Source organism: Salarias fasciatus, chromosome 9 (assembly GCF_902148845.1).
Source record: "Salarias fasciatus chromosome 9, fSalaFa1.1, whole genome shotgun sequence".
Lineage (NCBI taxonomy): Eukaryota > Metazoa > Chordata > Actinopteri > Blenniiformes > Blenniidae > Salarias > Salarias fasciatus.
The window spans coordinates 22,674,152-22,691,361 of NC_043753.1; the positions used below are offsets into that span (position 1 = coordinate 22,674,152).

Consider the following 17,210-nt stretch of genomic DNA (forward strand, 5'->3'; position numbering starts at 1 on the left):
TCGGTGCTCTCAGAAAGCTCGTTGCTATTCCCATGACAGTGCCGCACTGTTAGTGTGTTTACATGCTGAAAGAGAAGCCGGGTCACATCCAGGTCAGTGTCTCGTTCGAGGAATATGAAAGAAAAAAAGAAAAAAAAGGCTGACGTGCTGCAACGAGACACATTTGCTTTTCAGATGTATGCAAATCGAAATGTTTTTGTTGTCGCCCTGACTGATGATCTGCCAGCACTGCTAAACGCGCAGGTCATTTTCCTTTGGACACAAAGCTTTTAAAAGCATTTTGTAAGAGTTTAATCAAAGCTGCGATACGACACAGGAAATCTGACTGCAGCTCGGAATGTCCGTCGAAAAAGAGACCATCTTGATTCATTTCCAAACAAATCAACGCAAAGCAAGCTTGTATACGACACGAACTGGCAGCGATTTCATTCCACAAGCGCTGAAACGATGCCAGGCTGACCAGCATTCGCATAGGAGGAAAGCGACAGCAATTCCAGGACAGTGATTCCATTTTTCCCTCCCCGGCAAACACAGCATTCGTCTTTCCACGGGTTAAATATAGCATCAGTGAAAACACGCGGGAATAGAGGACGGGTGAAAGGCAAGCATGTGGACGGGGGAGGAAAAAAAGAGAGCAGGGGTTTTATGGAGTTAGGAGGGGCTTAGTGCAAAACAGATAGCATCACCAGCATCAACAGCACCGACGCTGGTCTCATCCCCAGCGAGTGACATGGTCTATCCAGTACATGACGGGTCCAGAACAGAAGGGAAACAAAACTATTCCACTGTCCAGCATTTTGCAAATAGACTGAAACACTAAATGTACCCTGCATTGAAGTTACTTTTCAAGAGTTTTAAGGGGAAAATGCTGCTTTTCAGCTTCCTCAGAGATGGAAATTCATGACTTGGAAAACCAGGGTGTGTCGGTTTATCAAAACATTCAAAGTCTGAATCCGGTGTGGATACGAGCAAGGTTGTTCTCGCTCAAACCGCTTCTATGACGAAAACATCATGGCACATTTACAGCAACTTCACAGTACGCAGCAGGGCTGTTTGCACAAAGCAAGAAAAAAAAGTCAAGAATCTTCAATGTACGAGATACACAATATCATTTTAAAAACACCAATCTGCAATCAAACTGCACACGCAACAGATAAAACAGCTACTACGCTGACTTTATCTCTAACTGCTCAGGTTTTCAGTGGGAATTCTCTGTTCTGTCTTCACTGGGGGTTCAAGACTTCAAGCTCGGATTCTGTTCAGGCAGCTGTGCCATCTGGGTGCTGCTGAGGGAAGGGAAAAAAACTGGATAACTGGATAACAAACCGTGAAATTAAAATAAAGAAAAATCCAATAAAGAAATTCTTCCTAATTATTAAATCAGCTTGAACCTCAGACTAGCAAAAAATCTCAATCTGATGTAAAAAAAAAAAAAAAGAAAAAAAAAGGACAAGCAAAAAGTTACTCAGAAGTGAGATGCATCTAAGTATTTAAATTATTCAAATATGTAGTGTCACATTGTTGGTTTTACATAACAAATGGGTTGATATGAATACATCAAGCTTCTGGAGGAAAATGTTAAATCATTTTGCTTTGAGCAAAGTATCAATCTGTTAAAATGCAGACATTCTTTAAATAATATTTCAGTGGATAAAAACTGATCGAAATCAGTGGAAATCATATCAACAGTAGCCTCGACAGCAGCTAACCAGACAGAAGTCTGGCGTTATTACAAACCATTACATAAATATTTTGTTTGTCAGCCGGTTCCCCCTCTCAAACTGACCCAATATGCTAACCGAGAGTCTCAGCTGCTTCACAGCCTCCCCGCGAGTGAGAGTGACAGCAGGTTGAACAAGGACGGGAATGTGAATGAGGAAGAGTGTCAGGCGGGATACACACCGGGTGTTTCTCCTCCTAATGACCGGGGCAGCTGTGCCTGAATTACCACAGCATTACTTTCATCACTTTGGCAGTAGCAGTGTGTGTGTGTGTGTGTGTGTTCGTGTGTGTGGTAATTTCAGAGAAGACACCCATTGAAATCTCCCTCATTATCACGCCAAGATGATCCAGTGAAGCGGGGGCAGGAGGAGGGGGAGCCTGGTCTCAGATGGGGTCTCAGCTTTCATTGGACACCCGGGGGTACCACAGCATTCACGGCACAGGAGGGTGAAAGTTTGGGGGCGAGACGTGTGTTTGTGGGTTGCAGAGAAGTGCGGAATGATATTTTTAAAGTCGGTGAAGCCAGCGGTTTGGTTTCAAGCCGACATTCCGTCCGGAGCTACAAAGAAAACGACACATTACAGCGTAGAGCCGGACTGGACAACGTACTTCTTGTCAGTGTCCGAAAATAAATCCTCCTCAGCGGTACAAACCCACCACCTCCACATTTTTTTTAAGTGTCAAGTATTGCATTCATACTGGCACGCCGAAATCCGTCCGGAAGGTAAACGAACAAAGACGACAAAATTGTCACAACAGCGCTGCAAGCTGGACTATACAGAGGGACTAAACCAGCGGAGAAAGGCTGGAAACAGAAGCAACACTTCTTCCTTTGCACAAACTAACAAAGATCTGCCGCAAACAGACAAGCGGTGGCCGGCCTTCCTGTCTTGTGTTTGGTCCTCCGAGACCCTGTTGGTCTGTGCTGCGTTCACTCGTCCATCACGTTACGTCACAGATCGGAAAGAAAGAAATGCCTCCTCAGCAGCTGGTAATTTAAACTTCAACAAATCAAGCACACTACTTAAAAAAGTGCTATGATGGGAAGCAGTTGTTAGACTGCAGAGAAAACCGTCCCACTGTGACATTTAATGCGAGCAAAGGGAAGAGAAAGTTTGGTTTTGCCGTAACTTCTGCTGCTTCTCAGAATCTGCCTCACTTTGACTGACTTCTCAATGAAGTAGGATTTTTTTTCTGTGTGTGTATTTTCCAGGCCATAACAGAGATGTTTCCATTGCTAACCGGAATCAAACATTTTAATGTATGAAGGTGGTCTCCTGGTTGAACTATCTTTCACTGAAATCTGCTCTCTGGCCTCCTTGTTCAGCTCTCATCAACTCCCTCATAACCTGCAGCAGTGCTCGGGTGCCGAGTTACCCTGTTTCCAAAGATTTATGTCATCCATCCTCAGCTAGTTCTGACACAGTAAGAGGATTACAGCCGCACACATACACACTGAGCAGCGTTGCCATTTTCTGATGATGGATTAATCCAAAACATGCCACCGCTGCAATGCTGTTACAGCATGCATGCAGGCCGATGATGATTATGATGACGTAAGGGCCGAAGCTACCGTGTGTAAGAGGAAAAGGATGAGCTCCACAATGTGCCATTTATCAGAGTTTGGTATGCAGACCCACAAAGGACCCAGTAAGATTAGCGCCGCAAGTATAAAACTCTCTTTGTGCGCTTAAACAGTTGTCGGAGAGGGGAAAAAATGAACCCTATCACCCCGAATGCTGGCAGATGTGCCGTGCTGCGAGCTACAGCACTCAGCTCACACTCTGCTGTTTCCCATTCGGGTCTGAGGAGACTCTTCGACTTCAGCTGCGGCGAGTCACGAGTGCTCCGAGAGTGGGAATACCTCTGGAACGGTGTTGATGAAGTTAGGTGGAGTGATGGATTTCATGGGAGACTCGCTCACCGGAGCGTCCAGCAGCACAGAGTGAGCATTGTGTCAGAAATAGATGTTCCAACAGGAATCTGGCCAAAATCCACCTCGTTTCAGGATTATAATTACTTTCTGCCACACTGCCAAATTCTCCAAAGGTCGCATGGGATGATGAACAGAACAAAAGCAGCTCAGGACTCAACTGTCACCATCCTGCAGCTGCACGCACACACACACACACACACGCACACACTCCCAGGCGCTCAGGGTCCACTCCGGGTGAAGTCCTACCTCGCAGGATGAAGTTACAGCTGTGTGTCTGCGCTCTTCATTGTCCCGGGGTGAATCACTCCAACGTGCTGCTGCCATCATTTCATTTCAGAGCACAGAGGAAGGAGGGAGAAGTCCTTTAGAGCCCACATGGAGGCAAGGAGGAAGATGGTGAAGACAAAAATTGGAAGAAAAAAAAGAAAAAAAAAGAAAAAAAGAAAAAGATCCTAATCCACTCCGACTTCCTTCGTCATGACCATCAGTGGATGAAATCTGCACAGAAATGGCACAAAACCAGATTTTTTTTAATGTCACTTGGATGGATGTATATGAAAAATACAGTAGATATTATTCTGAGGAGATGGTCAGCTGAGGACAGCCTCCTGATCAGACCTGATCATTCGTCATTACACAGACATCACAAATGGCTCAATAGCTCCACAACATATAATAATTTCATGAAAAGCTGATATTTTATAGTACTTCGTGGGAACACACACAGAGCCCAGAGAGGAGTGTTATTCAGGTGGTGCAGCCTGGTAAACAACCAGCCCAGGCTCCGCTATTGTAAAGCAGTGGCAGGTGCAGAGACGAGGTTTTTCACTGAATATACAGTGACCCTTACTGACTATTTTGTCTTATTTGCACAGGAGGTGGGAAAACACTTGGATGTCCAATAAAAGAGGAGATCGGTGAATCTCTATGGGGGGGAAAGTGTGGAACAAGACGTGTGAGGATTGTGGTGTAAGAAAAAGAAAAAAAGCGCCACACCAGCCATCGTGAACCACGCCACACGACAGGACACCGAATTCCCGTTAGCGTTCAGCAGTAAAAGGCAGGATAGCTGCTTTTTTTCAGCACGTCTGGACAATCAGATCCCCTCTGGAGGTGTTTACTGAACACTGGCTGCTGCTGACAAACACATAAAGCGGGCGGACGACAGGTTGTTGCTCACAATCTGCCAACAACACCCGAAACCTACCTGTTAGAGACAGAGGAAACTACCGCGGAGCGAGCCGAGAAGCGGGCTGTCCATACCGCAGGGGGGAGCGCTCCCGTCGGTCCGCGGATGGGTTAAAAAAGGCTGTCAAGAGATTACAAAGCGGGACATTCAGCCTCGGATCGGGGCTGCGCTGACTGACCGCTGAGGCTCACTACCTGTTAGGAAAAACACACTGCAAAACACACGGTGAACGCCCTTCACCCAGCGTTTCTCCGGCCGGGAGACCCGGCGGGAACACGGCCACTGGCTCTCATTCATTTCCCCTCATTACCGAGCTTCGCTTCCCTGCTGAAACGCACAAAATAGAGACAAAAAAAAAAGTAACGTGTACTCCTGCGTGGTCCCGGCTGGCGGCGCGACAATCTGTACATAGATGGACGAATCTCCAGACTCGGTCCGAGGCTCCGCCCTCTCTCTCGACCCTGGACCAATCAGAAGGCCAGTTTAAAATTGGAGTTGTGAAGCAGACCAATGGAAAACGTCGTTACATAACGATTTCAATAGAGAGTGGAAGCTGGTTCGCTCCGGTCACCGGCTGAAAAACGGCTATTTAGCATTTCTGCTGGCTTGCTGCAGGGATTTGACCCTTTTTCATTACATCCAACCACATTAGATATTCTTATTTTACCTTATTCTACTGCATTCATTGTAAATACAGCATGTTTTCAGATTAGAAATATTACTCAATACCAGTGTTGGTCAAGTTACTTGGAAACAGTAAATAGCTATTGATTACTGATTACTTCTCCATGAAAGTAATACCGTTACTTTGCTAATTACTTATTTTCTAAAGTAATTAGGTACTTTATTCACTATTCAAAACACGATGCACAATCTGAATACAATTTAAAACAATAGAGTTTTCAGCTCAATTCTATTCTTTCTGCAAATTCCTTCATTTAAAATTGAATCAAATAAAAGTGACTTGTTAAACCTTTTACCAGTTTCATTCTTTCAACTTTATGGACATTACATCCACCATCTCCATCTCCAGGTCAAGCGAGCTGCACACGTCTGTTTATTCCTACACAGCAAGTTTGCATCATGTTTTCAACTTGTTTAAAGGGAACAGGACAGCAGGTGTAGGCAGCTGTGTGACGTTACCATTTACATGGCGCTTTGAAGTCATGCAAATATACTTTGTGGCATAAAATATAAATGCAATTGTTGTCCCACTACAACTGTCCCACTATACTTCATTCTGCCATGCAGCTTTTGCTGAGGCACATAACTTCAGAAATAAATGTTTTCATTAAACTATTTTAGAAAACACTCAAACAAATATTATAAAAGCTGCAACATTGTTACCTTAAATCTAATTTACTTCCTTGTATTAAGTGGACGATGTAACTTTTCAATATCTAGTAAATAAGACTAATTTTAAATCACTTAGATGTTTATATGAAAATAACTTCCATTAGCCTATATATTTTCACTTCCAGTTGTATGCAGCTGCTTGTTCTCAATTTGAAGTGGTCAAATTCTATTACCAAAATACACTAAATGTAAAGTATTTCCTTTCATTTCACAGGCAGAAGGCAAGAGTAAACTGTGGAGCCACTTCACAAACAACAGGTGTTGGATGCAACTTCTGTGGTGTCAAAGTTAGCCAGGGCTCCAGATTCAATATCTACATCTTATAGTTGCAGTTGTAGTGTTCTTTGTCTTATTCCTGAATTACATATTTCGAATTATAACTGCGCAGTATGTATACTGTGGATATCCATGTTCTTTTTTTGATAATCAGCCGTGATATCCGTTATATTGGCTGATACCAGATATTAACCGATGCCGATAACATTGGTATCAGCTCCAAAAATCCCTTATCACTTGGTCTCTTTTTTAAGATTTTTTTTTTTGTTTACTTCTGCAATTTTAATATCCTAATGGCACATGCTCCCAAAATTACTTACGTGTCATTAAGAAGCAGCTCCTTCATTTCTCGGCCCACCCGAGATTCAATCAACAAACTCGGAGAGCAATTCATTTCCAGCACCCAGGGTCTCAGATCGTGGTCAAGCAATATGTCAGAACCCAAGAGCGCAAAGCAGCTGCTGCCAGAGGGATGGATGGTGAAACAATGAGAGCATACACAGCTAGCTATTTAGCTGTTATCATGGAAGCAAATATGGATATGGCTTTTGTTTGGACTCGGCCATTTACAGAAAGCTCCTCTTGGGGGTGGGTTGAATAGTTAGCAAAGTTTATCTGACATGTTAATGTTGTCATCAATGTTGCAGCCAATGGTTTTCAGGTCACTGATAATGGTGAAAACAACAGCAATATTTTTTTTCTGTTGATCGCAAAGTCGCATAAAAGCATGTAACGTTGATCAACGTTGGTTGGTGTTGGTTCACTGTGTTTTATAGTGCACCAATGAGCCAGTCCCTCCTCAAACATAAACACTCTTAACGGGTCACAAGATGTCTCTAGAATATAAATTTGAAGGTAAAACTTGAATCCACCTGTCAGGACAGGCCGTGGGATATAGGCAAACCATTTTTCATCTGGATTTTATTTGCTCAATGGATTTGATTAAGGAAAGACCTTTGCCCTGGGTACACATGTTTGGTTTGCAAATGAAAGTTTCATTTTTCGAATTGGCATATGACATTAATTCATTGTAGTCTCCAGGGAGGCACCACGCCGTGGGGAAAATTCTGTAATTGTCAGTAAAAAGCTTCAGCATTCTGTTCATGTTCTTTGAAAGTACATTTTTGTTGCAACTTTCATGAGAAATTGATTTGTTCCTCTGAAAACCTAGCATTGTCTTGACATACTCTACATGAACGTATTTTGAGGTCCACTTCAGAGTCCACCTTGTTACGTGTGGTACATCTAAGGCTGTATCAACGGGCTGCTCCAAGACACTCTTGTCTTTGCACTGTGTTCAGTTTATACCCTTCAGGGTCGGCCCTGAGCGTAGGCGACCAAGGTGGCAGCATTGGGCACTGCCAATTTACGGTCCTAGACTCATTTTGTCGACAGATGGACAGCCATTTTCTTGCACGGCCTTGTGGGTGCATGGACGAACAGTGAATTCAAATGTCGGGTGGGACACAACGTTCTGTGACGACACCCAAAATGCGCTCCGGCTTTCAGCACCACGGAGAGCAGCCTTCATGTCACCTGCGGCCTGGATTCCAGCCAGCTCACTCAGAATGGCGTCCTCGTCCAACAGCACCATGTTCAGCACGTTTGCAGAGAATTCTCTTCACTTGGATTGATAGAGAATGGGTTACATACAAATCCGGCGACATCCCTACAAATGAAAGAGCCATCGAATCGAGCAGAGAATTTGTCTTTTCCACAGAAAAATGCATCAGTCCACGTCACTGCGTATGAAGCTGTTGGAATGGCAACGGCAGCCCACACAACAACAGTAGAGGAGCTTTTCACATGTATGGTAGTACTGGTCCTGGCTTTGCAGGCCGTCGTGGTTCTTCTCCCTGCACATATCAAGATTCCAGATGCCACAGAGTTACGAGAGATGCATTCATCAACAACCGGTGGAGAGTCCCACAGTGTGTTGGTGCAATAGACGGCAGCCACCTGCCAGTCACTGCACCAGAACAATATCCGAGGGACTATTTCAACAGGATGGCATTCTGTGGTTCTGCAGGGTGTTGTGGATGGCCAAGCACTGTTCTGTGATCTGTGCGTTGGCTTCCCCGGGGGTGTGCGTGATGCAAGAGTCCTTCATCAGTCACATCTGTGGACCATGCTCAGCGATGGAGAATTACAGTGGCAAAATAAAATGACCGTCTCCAGCTGTGACGTTGGACATCAGTTCATTGGTGACCCAGCCTACCACATGCTGAAATGACCAATGAAGCCATTTTCAGACACTGGCAGACTAACCCCTGAACAACACACTCACAGGCTGAGCAGCGCACGGTCTGTTGTGGAAATGGCTTCAGGAAGACTAAAAGAAAGTTGTCTTATGAAAAGAAATGACTGCTATCTTGTGCATCTTTTCAAATCTCCTATTAGTTAAGGGTCACTGGGTTTTCTAGGGTTGCTTTATTTATTTTGCAGAGACTTTAAAGGCTTCAGTTTTCCAATGCGAGCCATTTGCGTTATAACTTAATTAATTTTGTTCACGAATGAGCATTTTAAATGGCAATAAAAGTGTCCTGTGTTACAAATGCAAAGCAGATTTCTTGAAGCAGGCTTGCAGAGCGTTATGCATTAAACACAGAACATAGTCTCAATTTAGGGAAAAACATGTAAAAGTCCTCAAATATTTTAATAACGACAATAAAACAAACACTGGAAACATTTATTTTTGGACCAGATGTTCCATAACCGACACCATGCGGCCCATCAGACCAGGTGATGTGGTTGCAGTACTGTCCTTGCTCCACAGGTTTTGAAGCATCTCCATTGCCCATTCCTGCTCCCGCTGTTTTTGCTCTTGTGCCCATTCCTCAGACCGCACCAGGAAGTACTGCAGATTGTTGCTGCGTCCTTTTGCCTGCAGTAACGCTGTGTTTCCACCGGACGCGACGCATATTTTTCACACGATGAGATTACATTGCAAAGTCAATGTAATTACGCAATTGTCGCTCAGTCTTGAGTCGACATTTTACAGCGAAATTAGGCTTTATTTTATATAGGAATAAAAAGCTCCCATGTAAATGCACGGATTAACAAAAGTACTGATAGAAAGAAAATCTCTGATATGATGATTATCATCACTAATTATCAATTTGTTTTCTGTAAAAAACAAAATGTACGCTTTTAACAGCCAGAAAGTTAGTCTGAGAGAGACGGGAAAAAGGAATAAGAGAGAAAGCTAACATCGAAGCTGCTGTTCCAAGCGAGTGTGAAGCCTCTGAAGCTCCGAAGGGACTGTGGCGGGGGTCATCAACGCAGCAGAATGACGATAGACAGATTTACTCTTCCAAGAGGAGCTTTTAGGTATAGAGCTCCTCTTGATAATATCATTTCTTACTTTATTTTATTTATTTTGAATACTGGTACATGATATTGCAGGGCCTGACAGGGAGACAGAAAGACAGGAGAAGAGGCAGAATGTGAAGGAAACAAACAATTAAAAAGGTGAACAAACAGATCATTACTCACCAGGGCATCAGGACAGACCGTTAGTCTAACACCCCACAAGACAAGGTGACTGAGTCCACATGCAGAATACAGAATGACAGTGACCATGCAGATCTGACCTCTGACCTCTGAGAAGATCAGAAGCAGGCCAGAGAAGCCCTCAGGGCCCAGACAACCAGCAGCAATCCCAGAGCCCAAACCCCAGCCACCCCCCAGGAAGACGTCGTCACACCGGTCCGTAAGGCGGCAGAGACAGAGACAGCCACGGGGCCCGGGCCCAGGGGACCAAGCCCGGCAGCCGCCGACTCCGCCGGGCACCAGACACCCCCCAAGAGTCCAGGAGCCAACCCCACCCACTCAGGCAGAGAGAACCAGCCCCCACGGGTAGTAATTAAAAAATTAATGAATAATCTCTCAGTCTTTGTTGCCCGTTTGTTAAGTTTAGTGCTTGTACGCTACGTTCGCTCATCCTTTGCATCTCCTGGGGCCTACGCCCCCCCCCCCAGAATCCAGTAAGTCCACACTCACTACTCACTAACCACTGAGCAGAACCAGAAACCATTGGTGAATCATGTGATAGCAGTTTGATTCTTGGCTCTTTAGTAGTGATTACACACACTTCAGTAAAGAACATTGCCTCAGAACATTTTTATAAGTAAGAACTGATGCGCTTATCATGAGCGTCTCCCACTCTGGGCCGCTCGCTCACATTTTGATTTTATTCACTTTGTCACTGCTGAGCTTTCACTTTATTGCGATTGTCATATTTTCAATCATTCAGTCTGACAATGTAGTTAATATTTCTATTTCTTTCTTCCTTCACAGAGCACCAGAAATAATTTTGGGACCGTCATACCCAGAGGCCACATCTGGTCGTTGGGTTGTGTCGTGGGCAGCATGCTCTTTAAGAAGCATCTTTTTATCTTTCCTACATAGTAAGTAATTTATCACACTGCCAGAAATTCACATATTCTTTTCGAATGGGTTCACCCTTTTAGATCCAGTCTAATAACTAAGAGATGTTTTAGAGAAGGATTTCCATGTATCACGCCATTTGTATTAACATATTGGGCAACATTTCTCACCAGGGTTGTCTGGGACTTGGCTCACTTTTTTGCTGTTTGGTTTGCGTTCACATTGTGGATTTAATAAACACTTTTCTTTTTTTTTTCTGAATGCAAGACATAGTCAAGCTGCTGGGACCACCATCACAACATCTGCTGAATGATGGACTAGACAGAAGGATACCTTACGAAGGAGGGGGATTCTTGGGTAATACACCATACCTCTTCTCAAACATTTTTCAGTCATAGTTCTATTGTTGACTGTATATCACATTTTTTTCATGGGTATCTTTTATTTTACTGTGCGTCGTTACTAATGTGATGTGTTCTGTTTTGTTTTGTTTTATAGTCCGACGTTTGTGGCCCAATTAATTCCCACATAAAGCATGAGATTGAAAAGGTGTGTCTTTGAAAAACCGGAATCCACAGGCATTTTGTTGAATTTCCTCCATGATTTCTCAATTTAAAGGGACTTAAGGCAACTTTTCAAAATTTACCTCAGTGCTGCCGCGATAGGCGCTGTGGGGAACTGCAGCCACCAGCCAAGGCTCACAAGACTTGACTCACAAGGTAACGCTGTTAATAGGGCTGCGTTAAATGATTACTTTTGTAATCTATTAATCTAGGAAATAGTTCTTCGATGCATTGATTAATCTAACGATTCATTTTTAAATCCGTGGCGGAGCTCCTCTCCGCCTCCGTGGTTATGCGGCGGGTCCCTGCGCGCTCCGCGGCCGGCACGGAGCGCGTCTCCGCCCGGGAGCGGAGATCCGGAGCTCTCCCGTCAGCCTCCGTGGGGCAGCTCCACTCGGCCCGTGGAAGCCGCCGCCTGCTTCAGGCGCCTCCGTGGAGCAAGCCGCGGCGCTGCAGCTCCGGATCTCCGCTCCCGGGCGGAGACGCGCTCTGTGCCGGCCGCGGAGCGCGCGGGGACCCGCCGCATAACCACGGAGGCGCGTGAAGCGGGCCGCGGCTGCTGGAGCTCTCCCGTTGCCGCCGTGGAGCAGCTCCGGGCCGTTTACCCAATCATCCCCAACTCAGCAGGGGGCGCTGCTGAGACTGGCCGCCTGTGAGTGCTTTGGGACGGGGGAGGGGCTCACGCAGCACCCGCTGCTGGCTGAGAACAGCGGAGACGTCCTGTCACGTCTCCAGAGCAACAGAAAAAGCCGCTAAATTTGTCGCTTTTGACAAAAAAAGTCGAAAAGAGGCTTTGGAAAGTCGCCAGATTTAGCGAGAAAGTCACCAAGTTGGCAACACTGCCCGCCCCTGATCCCAGCAGTGTTTGAGTCCGTGTCCACGGCGGCCATATTCTTCCTGTTCCAGAGCTGTCGGCAGCGCATACAGCGTCAATTTACGTCACATCCCCATGATTGCGCGGGAAATTCGGACCCCGAACAGCAACAGATTATTTGGCACACAGCCTGTACAAGGCAACAGACAGATACGCGGATTGGCCTGTTATTTTAGGTTTTTAATGCTTCACGACCCATTAGCATTGAATAAAGTGGAAATGCATATGTAGTTTTTCACAAATCTTGCCTTAAGTCCCTTTAAGGAGGTATTTTGATAAGGGAGTGTGTCAATCCGATGAAGGCCATGTTCCTCTGGGATGCAAAGGAGAGGATCACCCCTGATGGCATCCTGAATCATCCACTTATACCTTGGAGTTACCCCCGAGATGTCCTTCGAGTCCTCCAGAAGTACTCTCAGGTGTCCTGTTCTGCCACAGTGGGGTCTGTGCTCCTGTGTTTTCCTGTTTTGGTTTCAGGTGGGCGTTGCCAGGCTGTGTGCAGAAGCAGGTCTGTTTCACCTGTGGTGCCGGGGTGGAGATCGTTCCCCTGATGAGGAGCAACTCTACTTAGGGCCTCATTTTCAAAGGGGGGGACCTGTTGGTAGCAGCAACACAAAAGTTACAACTGAACAATGCTAAATGCTCCTTGACAGTATATTTCATCTCCTGTCATGCAGTAACAGTGTTCATGTGTTGATGTTCATTCAGAAGGAAGCACCTCCCGGGCTTGAGCACATATACATAAAAGGGTAGATAAATAGAAAAAGTCTTGGATCAGAAATACAAGTTGAAATATCCAACCAGGACACCCCTGTGTGACCCCTGCCACCGTTAACACACTCAGGAGATTATTAACATAACAGGCTGTTTTTATTTATCTGAAAACACTGCGGCCCTTGATCAGTTCACACAATCCACAATAAGCAACAAGCCAAGCAGCTAATCAACACATTACTCCCACACTCTGTCAGTGAACCTTTTAAACCCTTGAAGCAAGCAAATGAAATCACAGGGACGGCATTGTAAAAGAGGAAGAAAAGCCCGGAGGCCCACACATATGCTGCGCTCTCCACTTTCCGAACAGTCAACTGGTGAAACATATTTGCCTTTCCATTATCAACTGTGGCGTCCTTAACTTTATTACGGTGACATGTAGGGCACGGCGGCCGCATGGGACTCTGCAGAGCATGAAAAAAAAAAAAAAAAGAGTTGCTGCACAGCTGATCCGCACAAAGACAAAGACTGACAGTGTTCTGTTTGCTGGCTACTCCTGCAGCACAATGGAAGATGGGACAATAGGAGTCTTTTGACCCGGCAAGGTTTCCCCAGTTTTAGAGAGCAGCTATTGTCTACAGCGCTGGTAAACCCTCTGCAAGACAATAGAGAACTTAAACTGAAGGAATTGGGACTCTGCATCACACACAGGGAAACATGAGGTCCATATTCATCTATCAAGCTCATGCCACAGATTGTTATTGCATTTGGCAGTCGAGCGCTGCCGTTGTTTTCCACACAAACAACCCGCAATCTGTACATCTATGGATTACATGTGTGTGCAAAAACTGCACGTTTTTTTAACTGCACACTCTTTCTATAATGTACTTCTTCTTTTTGAAAAAAGTGGCTTCAGCAGAGCAAAACAAAGTAATTTAAAAAAAAACTCAGAGTACAGTCTGCAGCCTGACCAAGACTGAGTAATTATCTTATGTTGTTTAGAAGCAAACAGAAGGTTCGAGGGCCAAAACTGCCCTGGAAGAAGTTTCAATCTGTCCTGCCAAATCACCCAGAATGCAACAGCTGTATAAAGAACTTCTTTTTCCTTTTTTTATTGCTTTCGACATCTAAAGCTCAGCCAGCTTTCAGAAAGGACGGACTTTGGAAAACGAGCTCAAATCTCAAATCTTTATTTACAGCGAGGCTGCAGAGTCAGAGTGACTCAAACATTCAGCAGAGGAGAGATTACAAGCTCTCGTGGCAGCGAAATGTTTGGCTGGATTAGGACATCACATGAAGCCTCGGTTCAAAGCCCGTCGACGTCGGGATTAGGGCAGGTGGACACGCCGTCCCAAACGAGCCTGCCTCCTTCGTGATGCCAAGCACGACATATATAACTTCATTCATTAAGGATTTTTTTTTTAAGCTGTAGTTGGGTTTGAGAATTTAAGAGGATGAGGCTCTCTCCTGGCTGGAGGTTGTGTAAGTGGATCTGGCACGGAGTTGGATGACTGGACGAATCCCAGCAGCGGCAGTCAATCCATCAGGCCCTGTGGCCAGCCAGTGGCAAACTGGGACACAATTCAGCGCTGGAGAGGATGTTCTTTCTATTTGTGTACCAAGACACGTCAGTGGAGCAGCAATTATGAGGAGGTTCCAATCACCAAAAGAAGGGAGCGATGTCTCCATATTAAGCGGGAGTGTTTAATTAATCTTAAAAAGAAAAAAAAAAGCTGAAAAGCCCCACAAAGGCTCTGAACTCCATAAAAGTGAAAGTCTCTGCATTGAAAAGAAACATTTTCTGTACGGTTGACTCTTCCTGTCTGGTTTACCATCATGCTGTTTGCTGTGAGAATCATTTAGTTAGAAATCAGCCTTGACGTTGGCATCATGACTGAAAAGAGTTCACACATTTGAACCAAAGGTCAAAGTAAAGCAGTAAATAATTCAGAATAATTCTATTTCAGAAATACATATCATCTATGTTCGGACTTATTTAGTCATTTTTACAGTGTCTTTACTCATTAACATACAAACGAGAAGTGAAATGTCTCTGAGCATGAATAGCTGATTATTCTTCACAGTCACTGCACCACACACAAATGAACCTATCAACTGCCACAACTGTCTCCAAATGAATCCGAAATGATAATAATTTCCATGTTTTTGTGAGTGGCAGTAAGGCCAGTTGTTTTATTCTGGTACCGACTGATCTGATGATCTGCATTTGGCACTCATCACTGATACCCCCCAAAAAACACAGCTCGATCGTCCATCGTCAGCTGATTGGTGAGAAAACAGAATGATCTCAGAATTTGAAGGGGATTTTAATCTGATCTGTAAAATTTTTTTTAATGATTTGAATTTGAACTTTTATCCTGCTCAGGATTACATTGGGGCTGCAGCTGATCTCAAGGAAACAGCCAGGACAGGTCGTCAGTATTAACACCTTTTTGATTCTTCCTCTTGTCTTGGTCTTGACTAAAACCCTGCTTCAAATTTCTTCCTACAAATTCAACTGGGTTCTATGTTCAAGCTTCAACGTGGTGACTTCAAGACCACCAGAACATAGATCTCTATCTGGGAAAATCAGTTGCAAAAAGCACTGGTGGGGCAGAAACAAGTTCACTCAGATGAATATGTTTTATGTGCTGCAGAGGTGAACTGAAACAGGCTGCTCTGTACCCAGCCTCAGGCATCGCATGTCAGGCGCCGGGACGTGAGGCCATTCAGACACACAATTCCAGTTTTGTTCCTTTTGTGCGGATCACAGTTTACCTGCAGCCTGTTTTCCGCCAGCGGCCCCGGCCCCTGTTCCCTGGACGGAGCGCTACAAAGCAGCAGCATGTGAACCTGCGAGGCTTTTTGTCCCCTCTCGCTTTCACCGGACCCGGCATCAAGCGGGAAGACAATAGCTCCTCCAGTTCCCAGGCCAGCGTGGGGGGCTTTACTGCGGGGATAAGTTAACAACGACCGCAAAGCGCTGATGTCTCAGGATAAGGATACATGGGGCTGCAGTTGGAGGTACAATGGGGGTCTTTGTGACTAATGCTCCACAGATATCCCAAAACCAGACAGCTCTGTGATTTGTTACATATTTTTCCCTGGCTTATCTCACTCCTGTTCACCTTGTAGATCACAAAACCTGATACAGCTTGACAGAATTCTTATGAATGTTCAGTGAAGATGCTGTTTACCACCGCAGAAGTGAAACAGAGAGGACGTAGAACCGTGGAATATGCACAAGAACTGCTTTGTCCAAAAGGAAACTCATGTATGTGGTGAGGTTGCAGAGGCCTTGTATCTGGAACCGGACCGTTTAACTTTGGCACAGAAACATGTTTGTAAAGTGCTACAAAAACACACAAATTGCATAATTTCAATTTTGGAGTTGTTCCACGAGACCCTCTCAGTGAATTCCACATGTTTTTGTTCTTTTGCAGAGCATTTTCTCGCCACGGGTCATTGCACACCTGGGTGTTTGGCAGAGAAACATGCTGGCTCAGAGTAAACACAGACGATCTATCACTGATATTTCACCATCTTTCAGTCTAGATTTTGCACCGCGAAGCAATAATAAACCTCATTAGGTCTTAAGCATAATACTTAGAGTGTGTGTGTGTGTGTGTGTGTGTGTGTGTGTGTGTGTGTGTGTGTGTGTGTGTGTGTGTGTGTGTGTGTTTTCCTGTGATGTGATGCGACGGCTGTTTGGAGTCTCAGATGAATGAAAATCAAGAGTGTGTGGCCACACGATAACACTCCCCGGGTGCATGTCGTCTAGTGAAGCGTGCTCTGGTCTGTCTGCCGACACGCACAATTGGCTCTTAGTCAACCCGACGACGGCAGCGGAACATACAGAAACTGACATATGAGGCATGTTTGTGTGTGTGTGTGTGTGTGTGTGTGTGTGTGTGTGTGTGTTTGTTTGTAGTTCAGAGGCATCACACAGGAGGTATTTTGAGGTCTACCCTTTACGTTGAGCCCTCTCCCCCAGAGATCAAGGGCTGACTGCAGCACTTGAAGCCTTGAAAAAACAGCCTGGCTGCTCTTTAATGCCTGACTCACACAACACAGGAGAGGAGTAGGTGTGGAAAGGAGAGCTGAAGCTGAAGGGTTTTGGCCAAACCCGCACAGCAGGCCTGAGTTCTGTGCCCTTTACTTGTCGCTTTTGGAAAATTTGCACAGAAAAAT

At 45.1% G+C, this 17,210-nt stretch overlaps 2 protein-coding genes across 2 annotated transcripts in view; one reads left to right on the forward strand and one right to left on the reverse strand.

Moving 5' to 3' along the window:
* Positions 1–4,156, reverse strand: part of arhgap21a (Rho GTPase activating protein 21a) — a 76,828-nt gene extending 72,672 nt beyond the window's left edge. Inside the window, exon 1 of the mRNA XM_030099272.1 lies at positions 3,905–4,156. Within this exon, the coding sequence (XP_029955132.1) occupies positions 3,905–3,985 (81 nt within the window). The 5' untranslated portion in view covers positions 3,986–4,156. The remainder of the gene's footprint in view (positions 1–3,904) is intronic.
* LOC115394103 (zinc finger protein 45-like) overlaps positions 1–17,210 on the forward strand; it is a 1,173,573-nt gene that overhangs the window by 918,576 nt on the left and 237,787 nt on the right. The gene's annotated exons all lie outside the window — the stretch shown is intronic.